The 15,764-nt window shown below is 50.5% G+C and overlaps 3 protein-coding genes and 1 non-coding gene across 4 annotated transcripts; 3 read left to right on the top strand and 1 right to left on the bottom strand.

Annotated features, from left to right (window-relative positions):
- Positions 1–3,846: 3,846 nt before the first annotated feature.
- On the top strand, positions 3,847–5,280 carry LOC100384784 (uncharacterized). Its single transcript, XM_020545722.3, has one exon. It carries the CDS (start codon positions 4,379–4,381, stop codon positions 5,117–5,119), a length of 741 nt encoding a protein of 246 aa, XP_020401311.1. The 5' UTR covers positions 3,847–4,378; the 3' UTR covers positions 5,120–5,280.
- Positions 5,281–5,428: 148 nt separating this feature from the next.
- LOC103633091 (Calcium uniporter protein 4 mitochondrial) lies at positions 5,429–7,048 on the top strand. Its single transcript, XM_008654772.4, has 2 exons — positions 5,429–6,073; positions 6,224–7,048. Exons 1-2 carry the CDS (start codon positions 5,531–5,533, stop codon positions 6,761–6,763), a joined length of 1,083 nt encoding a protein of 360 aa, XP_008652994.1. The 5' UTR covers positions 5,429–5,530; the 3' UTR covers positions 6,764–7,048.
- A 2,145-nt stretch (positions 7,049–9,193) lies between these two features.
- LOC103633076 (serine/threonine receptor-like kinase NFP) lies at positions 9,194–11,622 on the bottom strand. Its single transcript, XM_008654760.2, has one exon. The coding sequence runs from the start codon at positions 11,337–11,339 to the stop codon at positions 9,429–9,431; it is 1,911 nt and encodes a 636-aa protein (XP_008652982.1). The 5' UTR covers positions 11,340–11,622; the 3' UTR covers positions 9,194–9,428.
- A 987-nt stretch (positions 11,623–12,609) lies between these two features.
- On the top strand, positions 12,610–12,806 carry LOC111590799 (U2 spliceosomal RNA). The gene has a single exon (XR_004855828.1). It is a non-coding gene; the product is annotated as a U2 spliceosomal RNA (small nuclear RNA).
- Positions 12,807–15,764: the final 2,958 nt, after the last annotated feature.

The raw sequence follows: 15,764 nt of genomic DNA, 5'->3' as shown, positions 1-15,764 counted from the left end.
TCATTACTTGTTTATTGGGGCGAGCCGGATGGGACGCCGGTCTTATTCCCCATAGCCTGAGCTAGCTAGGGGTAGGGTAATGGTGGCCCCCCTGGCGACGTGGCCGGTCCGGACCCGAGTTTGGGCGAGGTGGCGATTCCTCCGAGGTCGAGGCTGAGTCCGAGCCCTAGGGTCGGGCGAGGCGGAGTTCGTCGTCTTCCGGAGCCGAAGCTGAGTCCGAGCCCTGGGGTCGGGGGAGGCGGAGTTCGTCGTCTTCCAGAGCCGAAGCCGAGTCCGAGCCCTGGGGTCGGGCGAGGCGGAGTTCGTCGTCTTCTGGAGCCGAAGCTGAGTCCGAGCCCTGGGGTCGGGCGAGGCGGAGTTCGTCGTCTTCCAGAGCCGAAGCCGAGTCCGAGCCCTGGGGTCGGGCGAGGCAGAGTTCGTCGTCTTCCGGGTCGTGGTTGAGTCCGAGCCCTAGGGTCGGGCAAGGTGAAGTCCATCTTCCGAGGCCGAGACGGGGGCCGAGCCCTGGGGTTGGGCGAGGCGGAGCTTCCTATGTCGACCGAGGCTGGACTTAGCCGCTGTCGACCTCACTCTGGCGAGTGGCACGGCAGTCAGAGCAGGGCAGGCGGCGCTGTATTCCTGTCAGGTCGGTCAGTGGAGCGGCGAAGTGACTGCGGTCACTTCGGCCTTGTCAACTGGAGCGCGCGTCAAGATAAGATGTCAGGTGATCCTTGCATTAAATGCTCCTGCGATACGGTCGGTTGGCATGGCGATCTGGCCAAGGTTGCTCCTCTGCGAAGACTGGGCCTCGGGCGAGCCGAAGGTGTGTCCGTTGCTTGAGGGGGCCCTCGGGCGAGACGTGAATCCTCCGGGGTCGGCTGCCTTTGCCCGAGGCTGGGCTCGGGCGAGGCGAGATCGTGTCCCTTGAGTGGACTGAGCCTTGACCTTAATCGCGCCCATCAGGCCTTTGCAGCTTTGTGCTGATGGGGGTTACCAGCTGAGATTAGGAGTCTTGGGGGTACCCCTAATTATGGTCCCCGACAACTATCTACTATACCAAAATGTCCCAGTGACAAAAAAAACATGACACAAATAAGCAAGGATGTATGGATATGGCAACAAAAGGGGAGAGCTGGCGCCAATTAAAAGAAAGAAAGAATACACGCATCATTTTGACCCAATTCTAAAAGCTTCCAGAAAGGTAAATATTCCTACACGCTCATCCTGACAGTAGTACTAAAAAGAAAGTGTGTGTGCCACATTTGGGTAATGTACGTACACGTTCATGTTACATCTCGGTTCAGAAAGCTCCACTGCTTGCAACAGCAGTGACGAATCGTCCGTCAGGTCAGAGCAGCAGCTGAAGGAAAACTCGGGCACCTTGAATTTGTGTGACTTTGTGTGTTGTGATGCCACCCACTGCTCTGCAAGCCCATCGCCGGCCTCCAGCATCCTGACCACCTCTAACATCTTGGTACTGACGTACTGTGGCCAGGGAGGAACTGGGTACATAGCAGCGCCACTTGCATCATCTCCTCTAGCTCAATGTGGTCATATTTGCTCCTCAGGCCCTTGTCGACAAGTGTGTCCAACTGCTTTTCTTGGTGCATCTTCTTCAGCTGAACAACATCAATGTCTGTTAGCTCAAGTACAATCATATGCCACAAGTTATGTAGACCATATTAAACCGGTATCGCGCTAACCTACCCAGTCTAACATGGCTCCCTTCTGAACTAAGTCCAAGCAAACTGAACTTGTTTTAGCGAAGCGCGTAAACTCCTCAAGCTCAAATAGCCGGTTAATGCTCCAAAGCTTAAAATATTCTTTCCCACCCCACTGTGACTTAGTTTTCCCTATGTATAATGTTTCATGTGAAGAAAAAGAACATGAGAGCTCAAGCATTATTTAATACATTCCAAAGTGCTTCAAAGATGCACCCATGCAGTAAGCTTTGGACCATTACAAGCAAGTATAATAATTTGTGCCGATAGCCTGGTAGACTGAGTGGTGGCACCTATATTATTGACATTTGGTCATCGTAGGGACTTCTGTAAAAAAAAACACAGAAATCCCACCGAAGAAACCTAAAGCATTTCTTGAAACTTACAATAGCACTCCGTTTGAATTATATGCAGAAGCAATAGCAAATCAAGGAACTGGAATTAGAGAGAATTCCATGGTCATTGAGGATGCAGAGAGCTCGAAGGATTATTATGATCTCTTACAGTAGCACAGGAGTTTGAAGAAGGATGTCCATGATATTGTCCTCTCTCCAAAACATTTTCTACCTTTCTTACAACCTGGAAGGCTTGTCCACGTTGAATTTAGTACAGATGAGCCAGCCAACTTTTCCATTGATGAAAATGTTACATGGGGAATTATAATAAACTTCGAAAAAGTGAAATCACATGGTGAAGGTACACAAGTTAAAACAATAATCTCATTCCAATCTATTCCTCTAATCTGATTCTCTATTTTGTTTATATGTTCAGAATATAGATTACCTACCTGTTCAGTAATGTATTCCATGACATGATTTATTCAGAATTTAGAATACAGAATTGATCCGACCTGTTTTAAAAAACAAACAGAGCTGAGAGTAACCTAGTGTTGGTTCTTACAAAGCAATCGGAGTAGTGTAACATCAAGAAAACACAATTTATGAGAGCAAGTGTAGTAGAGCCAACATAGTCATAAGCTAAGAAGTCATGTCATAGTGGAGATACGTGATGACATAGCTAACGTGGATATTGGCTTTGAAGAAGATTTAAATTTTCCAACAGCAACCCCATTAATTAGATCAAAAGGGCATATACAAAACTAATTTCTTACAATAAAATTTATAGCAGGACCGTAGGACAGAATTTCTTACAAAATTAATATGTTCCTTAAAAAGTTTATGCTACTTAACTTTTAGAAACTAATTTTATCCCCATTAATTAGATAAAAAAAGGCATACACAAAACTTTACGTACACATCCCAAGCAACAGGAACCAGACAAACAAAAAATGTGACCGTCGCTTCATCATATTCAAGCTTATAATGCTCAAGAATAACTTCTACCAACCTGACTCTGAATGGTACCAACATCAATGCAGCAAGTGGATAAAATCATTGTCTATAAACTATAGGTAACAACAAAAGAAGACGCACAGATAAATAAAACGTTGTCTTAAATGAGAAGGCAATCAAACAAAAGGCTATTTCTTAGTTGCTTGAAGGAGCATTGTGTATTCCAAAGGAAAAGCACAAGAATCAGAGAAATCTAAACTGTCTTATGAACCCGAACGACAAAGTTATGATGCAACAGAGGAAAAAGAACAACAACATCTCTATACTGCAAGTGGTCAGTGTACCTATGGTAATCAGCTAAGGATAAAATTGCCCTAGTACAACATCAATTAGGCTGGCACTGAAAGTAAATGCTTTTTTAATAGCATTTAAAACTGTGGCCCCAGACAGTAAACACCCCTTAGTGCTAAGTATGCCCTACTGCAGAGGATATTAATCAATGATGCAAGTTGAAACGACTATATTGACTACAATATTGTACAAAAATAGTTAAGAAATATATTGCATGTGCGGTTGTGAGAGAACCTATGGGTCAAGTGACCTCTAGAAAATAGATTCGCCGGATAAGATGGTATTCTATTAGCAATTATACCACATTAACACATAACACATCCAAGGACCAAAACAATATCTGAGAAATAAAACATATAAGGATGAGCAAACTACCACAAAGCAACATAAGCTAGAGAAGTTAGAAAAAATTAGTGCTATTTAGACAACCGAACACAAAGCACAACCAATATAACATAGGATCTTTCCAAGTGCATAACCAGAGAAAACACAGAAGATAGAACAATATTATGCTTCAGTTGCAAATAAATTTCCGTCGTTCAGCACAACATAGGGTTCCCCATGAGGTTGTTCAGCACAACCGACTTGCCAGCTTCCTGCACAGAAAAGGAGCAGAAAAGATTAAGCCAGATCGGAAAGAGATGGAGGTGAGAGGGATCAAGCACGCATGGTGGACGGTAGGCACTTACGATGTTACCGAGCGCGGCGGCATTGAGAAAGAGAAAGGTGGAGGGGCGGCGTGAGGTGTTTTCGATGGAGGGGTCATCGTCCGCAAGGAGCGAGGCGGCCTACCACATGGACTCGGAGAGCTGGACGAGCTCGTCGATTGCCTCCATGGCTGCCGAAGATGACATGTCCGCAGGGATCTCGAGGCTGGTCGGAAGATCTCGGGGTGGCGCTGGAGATTGGTGAGGTGCGCGGTTCGAGTGCGGAGCACCGAGAAATTGGGGACAGACTCATGGAATTCACGGGGACGCCCTGCTGCACCTCAACTCGAACAGCTTCGCGGGGACGCTCCCGGAGTCCCTCCCCAAGATGCGGCTCCTCCACAAGCTGGACGTCAGCAACAACCGCCTCTCGGGTGGCTTCCCGCAGCACATCCTGTGCCTGCCCAGCGTCAGGTATGTGGACCTGCGGTTCAACGACCTGCGCGGGCCGGTGCCGCCGGCGCTCTTCGACAAGCCGTTGGATGCCATCTTCCTCAACGACAACCGCTTCGACTTCGAGCTGCCGGACAGCCTGGGCAACTCACCGGCGTCCGTGCTCGTGCTGGCCAACCTGCGCCTGCGCGGCTGCATCCCGTGCAGCGTGGGCCGCATGGCGGGCACGCTGGGCGAGCTGGTGGCGCTCAACTCGGGCCTCCGCTCCTGCCTCCGGCAGGAGCTGGGCTGGCTACGCGAGCTCACGCTGCTGGACCTCAGCTCCAACCAGCTGCAGGGGATGCTGCCGGAGTCCATGGCCGGCTTGCACAACCTGCAGCAGCTCCACGTGGCGCGCAACGAGCTGTGGGGCCACGTCCCCGAGGGCGTCTGCACGCTGCCCGCACTCCGCAACTTCACCTACTCGTACAAGTACTTCTGCTCCGAGCCAAGCCGCTGCCTCAACGTCCGTGAGGTCGACGACCGCCAGAACTGCATCGCCGCTAGGTTCACGAGGCGAGTCGGCGGCGCTCTAGCATCAGCCTCAACAGTCGTGCCGCCTACACCAGGTCCATCTCGCCGGAAGCGGAGAATACGGATCTGTGGCGCCGGCATGTGGTCTCAGCTCCTCCACTGAGCCGGGTGGCGAGACTGGGGAGGGAGAGGGGGTTGTTGAAGCTACTGATGTGGACTACGGCAGTCATCTCTGCCTGCGCCACTGTTCACGGACACAACACTCTATTAGTCGAATCCAAACGTAAATTCGTGTCCGATGCACTTAGGCACACGTGGCGAGACGTGGTGGGCGGAAGCCCCACCGAATGCGGAGGAGCCTCCAATTCCTAGTGGCTTTTAACAAGAAAGAAGTAATTGCTCAGCCTCTGTGCCGCTGGTTATCATTTCTCCCAAGTATAAATACCACCCCTGTCCATCCCCACCTCGCTCCATCGGCCAGACACGTCGCGCCACTTGTGTCATGTAACACGAAACCATTCTTCTAGATCAAACTACAATAGAGCAATAGAGCTCGTGTCAGAGGCAAACACAAATGGCGTTCCACAGAACAATGGCACGCTGTCTATGGGTAGGCAAGAACGCAGCCGCTAGAGGCGCCGGCGCGGCCATTCCCAAACCTCCGGCTCCCCATCCCCCGGCACCGCGATCTCTGCCGGCCGTGGACGACTGCCCGACGCTCGCATTCCTGCGGCCGAAGCCGACCGCGGTCGGGTACGGCACCGCGACCGTCCCGCTCCCGGCGCACTGCTTTCCCGCCCTCCCCGTCGGCGACCACCTCTTCCACCGCCTCCAGCTCGACGGGCTTATACCTCCCGTGAGCACGGCGACGCGGCCGCCGGAGCTTGTGGGCGTGACGGTGGAGCAGGCGAGGAAGGTGGCGAGGGCGGCCGAGATGGAGGTGGCGAGGGCGAGGCTGAGGTCCAACGCCCAGAGCGTCGTGTCCGGGTCGGAATTCGCCGCGCTCTGCGTCGACATTGCCGGCGGCGTCGAGGGAGGCCGCCGGCTGGCCCGTGCGCTCGACGAGTCCGGCGTCGTCATCGTCCTCGGCGAGGCCGTCTTCCTCCGCCCCGACATGGTACGTGCTGCTAACTTCTAGCATCCGAGACACGGAACCAGAGGAGAAAGAGTAGTCAGAGCCAGGGAGCAAAGCAGAGCATCCAGCCCGGCCACCGCCTTACGCTTTACCTTTACCGCGTCTCTGATCTCTCCGTGTGTCGTCGTTCAGGTAGCGAAGGCCATCGGGAGCATCCTCCCCGTGAAAAAGCAGCTGCAGGCGCCGCGAGCCGGAGACGGGAGCGAGGCGCGCAAGCGCGAGCTGGAGGCTATGGAAGCTCAGAAGGCGGCGATCGACGCGGACGCGGCCGCGCAGGTGCGGCGCGAGCTGTGGTGCGGGCTGGGCCTGCTGGCGACGCAGACGCTGGGGTTCATGCGGCTCACCTTCTGGGAGCTGTCGTGGGACGTGATGGAGCCGGTGTGCTTCTACGCCACGTCGCTCTACTTCATGTCCGGCTACGCCTTCTTCATGCGCACGGCCACGGAGCCGTCCTTCGAGGGCTTCTACCGGAGCCGCTTCGCGTCCAAGCAGCGCCGCCTCATGCGGGCGCGCGGGTTCGACGTCGACCGCTACAACGCCCTGCGGAAGGGCCAGGGGCAGGGGCTCGTTCCCTCGCCGACCCCGACGCGTGTAGGCACGTCAGCCATGTACAATAGCGCGTCGCTCCGCCCGGACGAGGCCGCTTGGCTTGTGCCAGGGGGGCACACATGAGATAAACGTGCGTCGCATCGTCGACTCACCGTCTAATCGTGAAGCAACAGCTCTCTGTACAGATTCAGGAGGACGAGCCATGGTAGAAGAAGGCTCGTCACAACGGAAACTATATGTTTAACTAACGTGTGACACACACCCTGATTCACAATCTCACACGCGTGTTGAGTGAAGAAGAGACGTATCGGGAACTCGAGGTTACCTATCTGAGCAAAGGAATTAGGATCACGATCCTATTGGCTTTTTGTCGTCATTGGGGACTCGGAACATGCTTTTTTATCGTTTCGCCACATCAGGTGCACCAGAGCCGACGAGCCGTGGTCTACGTGCACCGTGTACACGCGTGTGCACGAATGGCGTGATAACATGTCGACACACCGAGCATAAAACAAGAATTCGTCAAGCCCCACGCTTTCTATGCTCTGGCCAGTACTCCTCCGTTTCTTTTTATTAGTTGCTGGATAGTGCAATTTTGTACTATCTAGCGACTAATAAAAAGAAACGGAGGGAGTAAGTAGTAAGGGCTGTTTCAAATTTCAATCCATCGATGCCAAAGTTTAACAATATATTTTAAATAAATTTTAGCACTTGTAGATCCAAATATAGGTGCTAAAAGATGTTAAAAATAAAGTGATAAAATTTAGCACCTATTAAAACTTTAGCTCTTTAATACCGTGTCCAGCATTTTAGCCATATATTGACCAAAAACATTGTTTTGCACTATAGACTGCATTGTTCGCAGAATGAAGTTTGAATATGGAGTAGAGATGAGTAAACTGCTGGAGATAATCTAAGGGGTGCTAGAGTTTAGCACGTAGGATCCAAACAGGTCCTAAGACTAAAACCAGTTATGGCCCGTTTGTTTGTCCAATAATGAACCAGAACTTATTCCAACTCATCAAAACTTAAATAAATTATAAAAACAATCCGACTAAAAATTGTTCCAGCACTCCAATCTAAAAAACCGAACATGCCTTAGTAAGAACTCGCTCACACACGGCCCACACTCCATAGGCACGACCACAAGGCCCATAACTCTGGGCTTCGCCCGCTACCGGTGTCCCGGGCAGAAGGTGTCGCGCACGCGCTCTGACACGCCACATGGCCCACATCTGACGTCGGTGGCGAACGTGGCGCACCCTCCCTTCCCGTTGTCGTCGTCTTGGACATCTACAACTCGGACAGGTACACCGCGTTCACGTCCCCAACGCAGCCGGTGTACCCGCCCATCGCGTAATTCGCCCTGGCGCCCGTCGCCGCCACGCGATGCCGACATTGTACCCGTCCACTAGGCTCATGTCGTATAAGTCCTTGCCGTTGGCGCCACGCAGGGTGAACTCCACCAGCGACGGGCGGCACCCCGTCGAGGCAGCAGCTCGCGGCGGCGCTGCATTCGCTCGTGGCGCATGACAGCCTAGAGAACAGGGACACGACGCAGCCCGTGCACGTCCAGAGGCTGCCCGGCCAGCCTGTCGGGGCAAGGAACGAGACGGTGGCGTTGGGTGAAAGCTCCAAGCCCCCGCCCCAATGCCCGCTGCTTTGTTCCCGGAGAATGTGGCCGGCCAGATCATGTGGGTGCAGTTGTTATGCAGCGTGAACACCGTCGTGCCGGCGGCCTCGGCACCAAACTTCACTCGTAACCAAATTGCCCCTACATATATGCAGACATCAGCACGAGTGTTACCTACGACATTTTGCATTATGAATATACAAGATGAGTATGCGAATGCACCAACAAGTAGTAAGGCGTCGAGGCATACTCGTGTTGGTTCCAAACAAAAGTTTAGTTTATGTCGCATTGAATGTTTGAATGGTAATTACATATATTAAATATAGTCTAATCATGTGGGTACACTTGATTGCTCAATGTGTATCCTCACTTTGTAGCCCTTTCCTTTTGCCTTGACCATTACCTATACTAAATTTTATGTGGAGCTTGGGTAAGTGGAAGTGGTAGCTACTCATGTTGCTTATGTTGCTAAGTCAATGATTGGTCCAAAGAGAGTACTAAATTGCCTCTTTCTCCTTTAATGATCCCTCTTCCCAAGGTCTTAAGATGTTGAGGAGGTCTACTCTTTTTTGCCATACTTTTGCATGTTTTTCATATGCCCTTTTGGCATTTTTTCTTCTCTATCTTTTCCTTTTTTCTATTTATTATTTGAGCTCCACATATGTTTTCCCTTTTTTTCTTCTCCAAATATTAAAAAGTATTCTATAATTAATTCTATAACATTAATTTGGAATAATAAGTTCATATATTTTATAGTTATTTAGTTAAATTTAAAATCTCAAAACAATGAGAATTGTATTATTTTTTAATGGAAGGACACTAGCAAATCCTTCCCTGCATCACTGGTACTCCCCTCCGTTGTTCCTTTTGAAATCTCCAAACAGAAGATGACAAATGGTAGATGAACCCTGGATTTCAAATTTGCAAACAAACTCGCACCATTTACCATTTGTCATCTTCAGTTTGGAAACTAGTACGTAAAGACAAAGAGATACTAGTAGTACACTATAGGTTGAACATGAACTAGCTTACACAGTGCAAAATTAGCGCTCAAAGTGAAGTAAAGTAATGTACAGACGTACAGTGCAAGTTCACAACCAAGGAACTAGCAGCTACTTACAAAATTTCTCTGCTAAACGAAGTTGTATTTTCATTTTATCGAGCTGCCACCGAGCCGGCAATCCGGATGTTGTCCTCCGAACTGGGTTGCCACAGCTTCTCGAACCCGTCGGCCACTGACAACGGCTGCGCCAGCACGGAGAGGCTGAACACGACCTCGGTCATGTTCGGCCGCCGCGCTGCGTCCTCCTCGGTGCAGGCCCTCGCCATGCTGGCCAGGCTAAGAGCCACGTCCATGTGGTATTCGCTTCCCAGAGCGGGGTCCATCCACTTCCTCAGCTTCGCCTCCCTCTTGTCGCCGGTTTCCAGCACGCCACGGATCTCCCTCCACAGCATGCCGATCTCCGAGCCGATGCGCGCCTCCATCGCCCTCCTGCCGGATAGGAGCTCCAGGAGCAGCAGCCCGAAGGCGAACACGTCGGAGCTCGTCGCGGCGGCGTCGACCATGGCTGGCTTGGCCAGGGAGAAGCCAGATATCTTGGCCCTGAAATCCGCCGTCAGGAGGATGTTCCGCGCGCGGATGTCGTCGTGCACCATGCTCGGCTGCGTGTGCTCGTGCATGTAGAGTAGGCCGTTCGCGACGTCCAGCGCGATGCTCAGCCTCTGACCCCACGAGAGAGTTGCCACGGTGCACGACGACGATGGCAGCGCGGACGGTGGCTTCTCGTACAGCCACTTGTCGAGCGAGCCCTTCTCGGCGAACTCGTACACCAAGAATGCGTAGTCCCCGTCAGCGCCGATGGATATGCCCGCCAGCTTGATCAGGTTGGCGTGGTTGACCATCTGCATCATCTTCAGCTCCGCCGACACGTCACCTTTCGCTGGCTTCACCGCAAACACCTCCCCGTCGAGCTTCGCCCTGTAGTACGTGCTGCCGATCTTGCACCGCTCGTCAAGGTTCATCGTGGCCTCCATGATTTCCTCTTCCACGAAGATGATGGGCTTGTCGATGAACTGCGAAACGCCGGTGAGCAGCTTGCCTCCTTTCATCACGTGGGCGAAGGAATTGCTGCCGTCATGACCGAATTGGTTCCTGGACCAAGAAAGCTTGGTGTTCACGGCGAACCGTGAACCCAGGCGCATCGACGGCTTCTTTCGGTACCTCCGGCGCGCCAGGATCGCGACGAACAAGGCGGCGAGCGCGACGAGGGACCCCGAGACGCTGGCGCCTATGACGGCAGCCCGACGTCGCGACCGGGACTTGCCGTCGGCTGCAGCAGCAGCGTAGAGCGGAGCCGGAAGCCGCGGCCGCTGTCGAACTGGGATCAGCATCGGCTGCCCCACGAAGGACGCGGAGGCGGAGGTGTTGGCGGTTACGTTGTTCGCCTCGGCGATCTCGTCCACGGTGGCGTTCATGAGCTTGCTCACCTGGGACATGGTGTCCCCTGCTTGCCACATGTAGGTGATGAGGCTCTGCACCCCGCGGCTCCGCTCAGCGCGAGCCGGGCACCGGCAGAGGAGCGGCACCGTGACCTCCTGGCCGATCTGTAGACTGGTGGGTTCCGACCCCGGGTTCAGATTCTGGATGAGGTGGTACTCGGTGAGGTTCTCGTAGGAGGCCTTGGCGAGGTTGTAGAAGGTGTCGCCCTGCCGGATGGGGTACGTGACGTTGGCGAAGGACCAGGCGCCCGCGCAGCCGCACCTGACGGGCACGAGCAGCGGCTGGCCAGGCTGCAGCACGCCGTCCTCGGAGCTGAGACCGTTGGCGCTGGCGATCCGGGCCTGGCTCGTGCCGAAGAGGTCCGAGATGCTGCCGAGGTCTAGGTAGCCAGGGGACTGCGTCCGGTACACGACGTACGTGTCGCACGGCGACGACACGTCACAGGCGAACTGCGCGGGGACGGTGTAGCTTGTGCTGTCCTGGGCACCGGCCCGCCGGAAGCCGAGGAGGAGGGTAACGAGGAGGAGAAGCCGCGAAGCGCAGCAGCGGAAATGGCGGAGTTCCATTTCGCTCTCGATCGGTGCCCGTGTCACGGGCTGTTTTTTCTGTGAGCTCCTTGGCTAAATGAGGTTGTGAAGCAGTGAGGCAGGCGATCGATGGCGCGCGGCTTGGTTAAACTGCATAGGGTAGCTAACATGCAGTCCGGCGTTCCAAGGACGAGGACTGTGCAAGTCAATAGCGCGGTGGCCTTTCTTCTGTCGCGGCTCGGGTGCTTTGATTCGGTCCTCGGAGTCTCGCTGCGCGATGCAGATGCCATTCGTTAATCGTTGGTCCCAGCCCCCTGCACTGCACCTGCACTAGGCCGTATTACTTTATACTAGCAGGCATGATTTGGTACAAATCGGTACAGATGTAGCTAAGAATTCAACGATCATGCTTTGAAGGGTCGCTCTCATGGCGATCGCTTCCAGCCGGAACAACGGAACGGGTCTGCCGCTGTCTGATTGAAGCAAAGAGCTGCTGTCAGATGATGCTACGTACGGCGTCGTTGTCAAGAGAGAGGAGAAGGGGATTATACTATGGTGCCATTAACCAGTATAATAAGATAACGCTAACGAACGAGGTGTTGATGCACCCAATGCCTATGTAATTTCTTTTAATCTGCAGAAAGATCTGTTCATACGCAGATGGAGATGTTCAGTACTTTAACATGACACGAGAAAGTTCAGAGCAGCTCTGGATGATTGTCAGCCGATGGAAATCTGCCTGCAAAACCGAAAGTTTACTTGGTTTGGCGGGACAGAACGTTCTGCAGACCTCCTGTTCCCCAACCTCGCACTGAACGGTCTTGAGACTTCACTGGAGAATTTAAACCGTCGCCCGGTCATTCTCAGTCGGCAAAGAGACCAACGCAAGCAAGGCTACATTCTAATTCAAGAACCACTTGTTTAAAGTGGATGGTTTCAGGGAAGTGGTGCAAGAGACCTAGAACAGACCTACAGCGTAGGGGATGGTGAGCTGAGCGGGATCCAGAATGAAAACGATAACAGGTGCTTGGAAATCAGGTCGCCCCATGTTCAGGTTTAAACTGAAAGCCTCGCAAACAATTGCTTGTCCTCTTTATCATGCAAGACGGTAACAGATAAAAGATTGGCATGAAACAATGGAGTGACCGATATAGCACCACACATATGTCGTTACCCCACAGATGACTATGAGAAACCACTGCCACGAAGCCACACGTATTGCAGTGTTTTTAAATAGTATCATCCTGTTAGGTGAAGCATGATGATAGACCGAGCGAGCTATAAAAAAAGTCGAACTTCTTTTTAGCTTATAACTTTCTCGTCCTTTTGACTAAGATAAAATATAATATTTGTTCTTATCAGTTTAATATCTAGTATGTGGACTATATGTTCGCTTTGATATTATTATTTTTATGGCTTTTTTTAAGAGAGTCCACCACACTGGTTTATTGGACCCTCACGTGTGGCTCAGCCGTTGCACCGTTGGTAGGACCTCGCCCACCGCAACCACTCTCTACTCCTACAGAGGGAAATATGTGTCGTTATTCCCTTCCTTGAATAAGGCTTATGCGCGTCATTATTCCCCCCACCCCCACCCACTCGATAAGACTTATCTCACCAAAGACAAAACTAATCCCGCTATAAATCGCTCGCATTCCTACATAGATCTAGCCCCCATCTTCTCACGTAACCACCACAATATCAGATTAAATAGGACCAATGTTTCAAATAGTCGCCTATAGTGGTTAAGGTGGTCTGGAGCTAAGAGATGCACTATTTAACGCTAATCGAAATTAGTTGCTAATAGCCTTATTTAGCTCGAAAAGGGTGTCTTTGGTAAATCGCGTAAAATAGGGGACGCAGAACTGTAAATAATACCGTTTGACACAGTTTCCAGAGTGAAATTTGAAATAGAGGATGTGGTAGGGTATCTGCAAGAGATGATCTAAACATATAGGGGTTGTTTGGTTTGCTACCTAAGGCGCCACAACGTGCCTAACTTTTCTGCCTAACCTTAGTTCTTCAATTAAATACACGAAAGTAAGAAACGTTGGGTTTGTTACCGGTAAGGAGTTCATCACAAGAATTAACATCAAAGTCCTTGCATCTATTGCAAATAGCAACATGCTCTACACATGAACTAGATTTATTAGCTTCCTCTAGCTTAGCATTTAAATCATCATTCAAAATCTTTAAACTAGAGATAGATTCATGGCAAGCAGATAACTCAGAAGATAGCATTTTATTTCTCTTAGTTTCTAAAACAAAAGATTTTTGTACACTAACAAATTTGTCATGTTCTTCATATAAAAATGTCCTCTTTCTTCTCTAGCAATCTATCTTTTTCATTTAGAGCATCAATTAGCTCATTGATTTTATCTACTTTAGCTCTATCTAAACCCTTGAATAAATCAGTATAATCTACTTCATCATCACTAGAATCGTCATCGCTAGAAGTAGTATACTTAGAGGTATCTCGAACACTTACCTTCTTCTCCTTGGCCATGAGGCAAGTGTGGTGTTCGTTGGGGAAGAGAGAAGACTTGTTGAAGGCCGAGGCTGCCAGTCCTTCATCGTCGGAGTCGGATGAAGAGCAGTCCGAATCTCATTCTTTTCCAAGGTGCGCCTCGCCCTTCGCCTTCTTGTAAACCTTCTTCTTCTCCCTCTTCCCATACTTTTCTTGTTCCTGGCCATTATCATTATCGAGACATTGAGCTATAAAATGACCAGTCTTACCGCATTTGAAGCAGGAGCGCTTTCCCTTTGTTTTATTCTTGGAGGGGTATTCTTTGCGTCCTTTGAGCACGGTCTTGAAGCGCTTGATGAAAAGCGCCATCTCATCTTCATTGAGTCCGGCAGCCTCCACTTGAGATACCTTGCTTGGTAGCGCCTCCTTGCTGCTTGTTGCTTTGAGAGCAATGGGTTGCGGCTCGTAGATGGGTAGTGGACCGTTCAAGGCGTCATCCACATATCGTGCCTCCTTTACCATCATGCACCCGCTCACGAATTTTTTGAGTATCTCCTCGGGCGTCATCTTGGTGTACCTGGGGTTTTCACGAATAAGATTGACAAGATGGGGGTCAATTACCGTGAATGACCTTAGCATGAGTCGGACGACGTCGTGGTTCATCCATCTTGTGCTTCCATAGCTTCTAATCTTGTTGATGAGGGTCTTGAGCCTGTTGTAGGTCTGAGTTGGCTCCTCTCCCCTGATCATTGCAAATCTTCCCAACTCGCCTTCCACCAACTCGATTTTGGTGATCATTGTAGCATCGTTTCCCTCATGTGAGATCTTGAGGGTGTCCCAAATTTGCTTAGCGTTGTCCAAGCCACTTACTTTATTGTATTCATCCCTGCAAAGCGAAGCTAACAAGACAGTAGTAGCTTGGGCATTCTTATGAATTTGTTCATTAATGAATACAGGGTTATCAGTGCTATCAAAATGCATTCTGTTTTCAACAATCTCCCAAATACTAGGATGGAGAGAAAATAAGTGACTACGCATTTTGTGACTCCAAAAAGAGTAGTCTTCTCCATCAAAGTGTGGAGGTTTTCCAAGTGGAATTGATAACAAATGAGCATTAGAATTGAATGGAATACGAGAATAATCAAATGAATAGTTTTGATTAACCGGTTTCTTCTTTGACGAGGAGTCATCGTCGTCGTGTGGTGAAGAAGACGAGGCATCACTGTCACAGTAGATGATCTTCTTGATGCGCCTCTTCTTCTTTCCGTCTCTTTTCTTGTGACTCGAGCCTGAGTCGGTTGGCTTGTCGTCTCTAGCTCGTTGAGGAAGGACTCCTTTTCCTTATCGTTGATCACCATCCCCTTTCCCTTAGGATCCATCTCTTCGGGCGATCAGTCCCTTAGATGAAGAGTACGGCTCTGATACCAATTGAGAGCACCTAGAGGGGGGGTGAATAGGTGATCCTGTAAAATTCAACACTAAATAGCCACAAATCTTAGTTATAGAAGTGTTAGTTTGACTAAGTAGTTGAGGAGCGAGTTCTTGTGGACAAAAACAATCACAGAGAAATCAATCACAAGAGACACGTGATTTTATCACGTGGTTCGGCCAAGTAACACTTGCCTACTTCCACGTTGTGGCGTCCCAATAGACGAGGGTTGCACTCAACCCCTTTCAAGTGATCCGATGATCAACTTGAATACCACGAGTTTTCCTTTAGATGATTATTCCCATTTGCGAGGAATATCCACAAGATTGGAGTCTCTCGCCCTTACAACAAAGATCACAATGAAAGCACGGAGTAAGGTTGGCATGAGCAACACACACAAGACACAAATCGCAGCACACCCACGCACACAAGAGGAGACTTGAGCTCAAATGACAACACAGGGAGTCCTTGACTCGAATAGAGCTCAAATCTCTAACACAACGAAACGAATGCGCGGGAACAGAGTCTGGATGCCTTAGGATGCTTAGTGAATGCTTGGATGACACCT

The sequence above is a fragment of the Zea mays genome, chromosome 1 (assembly GCF_902167145.1).
Source record: "Zea mays cultivar B73 chromosome 1, Zm-B73-REFERENCE-NAM-5.0, whole genome shotgun sequence".
NCBI lineage: Eukaryota > Viridiplantae > Streptophyta > Magnoliopsida > Poales > Poaceae > Zea > Zea mays.
This window is presented reverse-complemented; position numbering and strand designations above follow the sequence as displayed.

Coding starts and splice junctions, on each gene's coding strand:
- LOC100384784 (XM_020545722.3), top strand. CDS start 4,379: ATGCGGCTCCTCCACAAGCTGGACGTCAGCAACAACCGCCTCTCGGGT.
- LOC103633091 (XM_008654772.4), top strand. CDS start 5,531: ATGGCGTTCCACAGAACAATGGCACGCTGTCTATGGGTAGGCAAGAAC. Junction 6,074..6,223: donor TCTTCCTCCGCCCCGACATG/GTACGTGCTGCT, acceptor GTCGTCGTTCAG/GTAGCGAAGGCCATCGGGAG.
- LOC103633076 (XM_008654760.2), bottom strand. CDS start 11,339: ATGGAACTCCGCCATTTCCGCTGCTGCGCTTCGCGGCTTCTCCTCCTC.